This window comes from Nanorana parkeri, unplaced genomic scaffold (genome assembly GCF_000935625.1).
Source record: "Nanorana parkeri isolate BGI_ZX_2015 unplaced genomic scaffold, ASM93562v1 scaffold409, whole genome shotgun sequence".
Classification (NCBI taxonomy): Eukaryota; Metazoa; Chordata; class Amphibia; order Anura; family Dicroglossidae; genus Nanorana; species Nanorana parkeri.
Genome location: NW_017306677.1, coordinates 281,609 through 288,416, shown reverse-complemented (window position 1 = coordinate 288,416; position 6,808 = coordinate 281,609). Strand labels below are relative to the sequence as shown.

Genomic DNA, 6,808 nt, shown 5'->3' with positions numbered 1-6,808 from the left:
TCATAACTAAATGTGTATTCAATACATATACAAGGATATGGGAAGCATTAGAGCCATATATATTGTGGGAGTTTGCTCCAAATGGTAACACATTAAGGACGCATCCACTCGCTTAAATCTTAATTTAAGGGCTTCCTTGCCCACATTTTAGTAAACGAAAGTTCGCAAAACAAAGCAATCACCCTTGCAGGGGTTCTTTAGCGTTTCTTGGCAGCACATGCCCATCCAGCCTCCTGGCTCTACATTTGCAGCACAGCTGCTCCGGCCTCAGACCTCAGACCACTGTCTATTCCTCCAGACAACCTCAGTCATGTGCTCACCTGCACACTGGGGTTTTTTCAATCCACAGCACCCTGCTGCACTGGACTCCACTCTGACTCCTGGGTGGAGCTTTCCTGTCTCCCAGGTGGAGCCCTGAACATCAGCCAGCACCCTTTCCATAAGGGCTGTGCACGGATGTGCAATCATTAGGTGCTGGTCCCTACTAAACCACGGACCCGGAAATGGAGATCTCATCCCTCCCAATTCTCTTTGAAATCTCCCAGTTCCAGGACCCCATGCCAAATCCACAAAACCTGGGAAGAACTGCAAAGTCAGCTCTTTCCTAGTACAAGTACTTGCTTCCTGGAACCGCTCAGCACCGTCCTGGGTGACTACAACCCTAAGTTCTACTGTGGGATTGCCACACAATACCACAATATACAGACACACAAACACATACACAAAAAAAAAGGTTGAACTGGATGGACCTTTGTCTTTATTCAACCTCATCTACTTTGTTACTACGTAAAGAGAATGTTAATGCATTTTGGCCCACTGAATGAGTGTAATGGATCATAGTGGAATCCAATGTGTATGCTTAGGCCCTTTTTCTTTTTTCTTTTTTTTTCTCTCAATCGTGTGTATCTCTAACCTGCACCACTGTTTGTTTAGCTGTATGGTTAATGGCTGTTTTTGAGCTGCATATCACGTTGACTTACTGTGTTTTGTTTTATAAGGTGTGTCTTTGTATTGTTGTCTGCTTTTTGGGGGGAAAAATTTGAAATAAAACACATTCAAGAAAATAGTTTAAAATATCGCTATGTTCAAATTATTTCAAATCTTTTCTGGAGGAATTATATATTTTTTAAAGTTATTAGGGTTCCAACAAATTTTGTCCACGTCTGTAACTACATAGTTAATTATAAATAGTCATTTATATTGTATGCTTTAAGAAATACATGTTAACTGTTTTGTTTTTTTGAATCAATCTACTGGGTCTGCTACAACTCATTGCTATTAAAGACTATTCCACATTTTCAGAGTTCATGCAGTAAAGAACCCCTTCTGTAGACTGAGGTTGAAGTCATATATATTGTGGGAGTTTGCTCCAAATGGTAACACATTAAGGACGCATCCACTCGCTTAAATCTTAATTTCTGCCAGAACATTTACGTATGTCGTAGGACGTATGTCCTGCCAGAACATTTTTCTTAATTTTGCTAAGAAGGTTTTACTACTATCTAGGGCTCCACTAGAGAGATTTACCCCCTAAGTGAGGGGAACTCTCCAACAGCAGAACAGAGAGATAAAGCTGTTTTTCTTTTGTCTAGACAGTTATATTCTGTACATTATACTGTACTCCAAACTGCTCCACTGTGTATGTTGCAAGGAAGGTAATATGCTAATTACCACTTCACTCTGTGCACGGTTTGCTGTACATTACATACACACAGGCTACACCTTTGCTGTGTGTTACTTTAGACTGCTCTACCCTGTGCTGTTAAGTATTTTGCGAACAACAGATCAGCAGTGGAACACAGGGAATTCTTACTGCTGAACAATGATCTATAGGGCAAGGCAACCTAATTTGTTTCTGTTTAGAGTGGAAACCAATATGAACTGCAAGAAAATAAATTGACACAATTTGCTTCAAAACTTCATTTAACTTTATTTAAACAATGACAGAACTACAGCAGCATCTTTAGTTGGCAGCAATAGTCTGGTCAATGAAATCCCTGAGTTCAGTAACTCGTGCATATACTCCAGGAGTTGATGGAGAACAAGTGGAGCTTCCCCAGGACACAATGCCAACCAATGTCCAACTTCCTTCCTTCTGGCACACAAGAGGTCCACCAGAGTCACCCTGAAATTTATATAGAGTCCAGTAAGCATTATTGTGAGACAAAAAAACAGACATAATATGGATAATACTGAAAGAGTAATACCAGCCTATTTTTTCCAGTTTTGGATAGAGCAGTGGAGGGTTAGAGCTTCTGTAGCATTCTTTGTACTATTTGAAACCTTATTTGAGGGATTTCCCCTCACTTCATGTCCTGTTTCCAACAATGTCACTTGAACAGGAAGTGAGTTACTGTCAATCTCCCATGTGGACGTAATCAATACCTAACTAGGCTCTAGCCTTCTCCATCTATACTAAGAATGCTTTTTAATGCAGACTGTTTCCTTCGTAGATGTTTCCCTGACTTACTATCCTGATTACACATTGTCACCAGAACAGGAAGTGAGGGGAAATCTGAAGAGGGCCACCAAAAGAAGTAAATGCTGTCAGAGGTTCTACCCTTCCACTTTCTACCCAAAACAATAAAAAAATTGGTTGGAGATCACAAAGATGGGTGGGAACAACCAAAGCTCCCAAGTTGTCAGGAAAAGGGAACCATAGCAGGGAGATCTCAGTTTGAGGCATCCAAGACATATTAGATGCTAGAAAATGACAGGATTTGATGACTTATAACGCAAATATCTTTTTTGGGTGGAAAGGTCCTTTCAATGGTTATCATCATTAAAAATGATTTGTATGCAGAGTAAGCTTACCATGCAAGAGGAGGCACCATCAGCTCCAGCACAGACCATCACATCATAGATTTTATTGCCCCAGTATTTCTTGCATTCGGTATTAGTGAGAAGAGGAAGAGCTACTTGCTGCAGCCTGGGTGGGGTTTGGCTTGCTGTAAGGAGAAAGCAACATGGACCTCATTTACATTCATTGTGCTTTCCAATTTTTTTCTCTATAAGAACGTGCATAGAGGTCCCTTAATCTTATATTTTTTAAGCAAACTATCTTTCTCAACTTACTACATTTTATGGGCAAAGACACAGGCTGGTATTGGTCAGAAATGTTCACAACTCTATAATGTTATGTGTGGTTGTATTGTCCTCTACTCTGTGAAAATAAAAATGGAGCTATACTGTTACAATGGGACAAAACAAGCAGGAAATTGGGATTGTAGCTCATAACAGCCATCAGAATTACTGTATTTTATTTTTATTTTTTAAATTAAAGATGAAAGAAGACTAGTTGCTATTGACAACTCCAATTGTGTGATCATTTCCTTTTCTCCAGTTTTAATGAATCAGGCCTGTAGCATTCATTGTAACAAAGTCATATATGTAGGGTGGCTAAATAACACTGAAACTAAAGTAGGATAAAGTAGGTAGAGTTGTAGCTGCTCTCAGTTTATATTGTTTATTTGTATGTATTGATAGGGAGAATTTAAAGTTAACATTATTTTAATGCAAAATGTTAAAAAGTTTGCTTTTTATTTTTTACCCTTTGTAAAACTGTGATATGATGCAATAATATTAAATACTTATCACATGATGGACCTGATCAGCAAAGCAGCTGCCTTTGCTGTTTCATATCATTGCCCCAGGAACAAAGATGGTGTGAACGGGCCCTTGGGCTCTTTTCCCTTGCAGGGTCTTATGCAGTCACCCTTATGTGTGTTCGTAAGCTGTGTGTGTCTCTACAAACACACAGACACATCAAGGCAGGACACTCTGCCCCCACCTGCTACTCACTCCTCCTTCCTCCCTCTTTCCTTCTCCAGGCTAGTGAATAGATAGGTCCTGGAGACTGTGCTGTCCCTTGTGATCTTGTACTGGACAGGAAGTTTAGGGAAGCCGAGCTGAGAGAGAGATGGAGCCCGTTGGAGCCAAGCTATTCAGAAACCTGATGACTGTAAGTGCTTGAGCAAAAATGTGAAGAAATACTTTGCTGGGCAATGCATATTTGTTTAATCTGGATTCATTATTGAAAAAAAGTTTGAGAGTTTAATACTACTTTAAAACAGGTTCACTTTCGATTTAAAGCCCAGCTCAAGGTATTTTTTCAAAGAAAATAGTCCCAACCAGAGGTTTAAAGCAGAACTAAAGTCAGCTTCTTCCGGGTGCTTGGTCTTGGAACATCATAACTAGATTAGCGGTGGATGACATAACTCCCATGCATGCCCATGGGAATTAATTCCAGCACCAAGGTGTGCCTAGACTGGGCTATGCTTCCATGGCTCAGTGTACATCCTAAAGAAGATTGCGAAAAGGGAAGTAAGCTTGTTTTATTTCAGAAGAGACATAGCATGTATCCAAAAAGGGCATGTGACCAGCCTGAATACTTCTGAAACAAGTATTTAACAAATACATAAAATACAGAGGGGGACCTCTGGGGTAGAGCACTCAACGGAGCGAAGTTGGGCTGACAACACTATGGAGACTGCCACTATTAACCAACCTTTAAAATTACTGGTTGCTTGGCTGTCATGCTGACCTACTAGCTTCAGTACTTTTTATGTACCTGATACAGCCCAGGAAAATCAGAGAAAATTCAGACATCCTTATCCAAACACTTATCAAGTCAGTGACTTAGTATTGGGGAAAGGAGATCACAATGACAGTCAAACAACTAGTATTGTCAGAGGGAGGGCTCAGCAACGGCAGCCTCATGTTTTTAACATAAAAAGGGTTCCTTTAACTAGGGCATACATCTATTTAGTCTTTAATTTAAATAAAATACGTGTGTTCATACCAGAAGAATCAGTCAGTCCCCATCCAGTGGTGACACATCTCAAACCACCTTCAAAGTTATCTGTTGCCTCTGCTACACAAACAGGAGATACTTGTAGTTGTCGAGTGACAGGAGACGCCAGCTTAATCAGAGTGATGTCATTCTTGATTGTAAACATGCTATATTGTGGGTGTTTGAAGACCTATAATATATTGTGTATGAGTGGTTAGACCTTACTGACTACATATCACATTTTACATATTTATCTGAGTAAAACATCAAACGCAGCTTAAGCCCACACTAGGGTAATGGGCTGACTCTTGAGAGCTGCAGTGAGCTAGTAGCATATCAGCCAGCACTCTAGTAACTAACAAGTCACTAGTTTTCAGCATGCATTAATACTAAGGATGCACCGATACCAATTCAGATGCCAGTGCCGATACTTGCCATTTTGACGAGAACTACCAGGGTCGCAGCTGCGACTGGGCCCTGGTGCTCCACCGCTGTCCTGAAATCATTAGCCTGTATTGTTTTAGACAAACTGTTACATGACAATAAAAAAAAGGTATCAGTAATTGGTATCTGTGAGTAATAGGACAAGTATCGGTACTTGTACTTGGTCTGGAAAAAATGGTATCAGTGCATCCCATATGAATATAAATATATATATATATCAACAAATCATACATTAAAACAGGGATGCACAAATCCTAGCAGCCCTGTAGCCAATGTATCAGTACTTGTACTTGTACGGTACTTGGTATCTGTGCATCAATATTTAACACAAGTGAAAAAACAAATGTAAAGAATACTTGGCATAATATATACTGTTTGTAAAGCCATGTTTTAAAGTTATGCTGCATTTTATAAGGAATTATGTGTTATGTTGGAAGTCTACTGCCAACAAATTTAAAGGGTCTAAGCAACATGCATATTATACGTCGGCATAATGCCAAAGGGTACAAACAAATAAAAATAAATAAATAGCAATATCTTAATCAAGACTTGGAATGTACCTTGGCAATAGATTTAACCTGAACATTCTCAGCAGATGAACGCTGATCAAATTCACCCAAGACAACCCTGTGTGAAGTTCTGTAAAACAAAATACATAATTGGAACACATCTTGTGCATGGGGTCATTATCAGGTGTGTATTACAGAATGCAAACAATGAGCTTCAGGTGCAGAACTGAAATATTTGACATGACCGTGTGTTCCCCATTACCAAATGGAGGATTTAGAGAAGGAAACAATTGATCATAGATCATGTAAACTCTTATCAATGACCTTTTTGGCTTCACACATTTCCAAAGGAAAGCAAGTTAAGACGTCTAACTTATTCTGTCATTTGAAATACTTAAAGCTGAATAATATAAACTACGGACAGAATAAAGGTTGCTTTTCTGTTCATTCCTTCATAAACTGCAGGCTGTGTTCTGGAGCATGTGGTGTGTTTTCTCAGCTTACCACTTCATTGATTGGAGGAGATGCTGGTCACATGACAGGTCACGTGACTGTGCTTTACTCCTGGCTAAAACATATTTTTTTCCTCCATTAATTTGTACAGCACTCCACTTGCTCCGGAGTCCCGAAACAAGCACAAAGCATATTTGTAAAGAATACTGCTATGTTTTATAAATATGCCATTTTTTTTCAAGCAGTGGCATGGCCGCATGAAGGCCATACTGTTGCTTTATACATCGGTCCTTTATTCTTTTTCTATGGATGGTGTTTTCTCCCCTTGATATCACACAAGTTAGCTGCCTTTGTGCCTTCCCACCTCTTTGTTTGATCCTTCTGTCCTACTTTTGCCCGAACCCACTCCAGTCACCCAAACTTTTCTTACATAGCACTATTCCAAAACACTGACTCTTCATTCTATTACACCACTGTGAGGTCCTGAAAAGTCAAATAAACTAAGTCATATTTCATACACATACAAGATTTTCTCAACCACAAGCCCTTTTGAACCTCAAATCCATCCTTTTTATCAGAAGTGTTGTTTGTTTGCTGCACAAAATATAAA

General features: G+C 39.5%; 1 protein-coding gene across 1 annotated transcript in view; it reads right to left on the bottom strand.

Moving 5' to 3' along the window:
* Positions 1-1,960: 1,960 nt before the first annotated feature.
* The window catches only part of LOC108789591 (chymotrypsinogen 2-like), a 9,099-nt gene continuing 4,251 nt past the window's right edge, over positions 1,961-6,808 (bottom strand). The window contains exons 4-7 of the mRNA XM_018559648.1: positions 5,797-5,875; positions 4,802-4,982; positions 2,815-2,948; positions 1,961-2,125 (exon numbers count right to left, since the gene is read on the bottom strand). Of these exons, the coding sequence (XP_018415150.1) occupies positions 1,964-2,125; positions 2,815-2,948; positions 4,802-4,982; positions 5,797-5,875 (556 nt within the window). The 3' untranslated portion in view covers positions 1,961-1,963. The remainder of the gene's footprint in view (positions 2,126-2,814; positions 2,949-4,801; positions 4,983-5,796; positions 5,876-6,808) is intronic.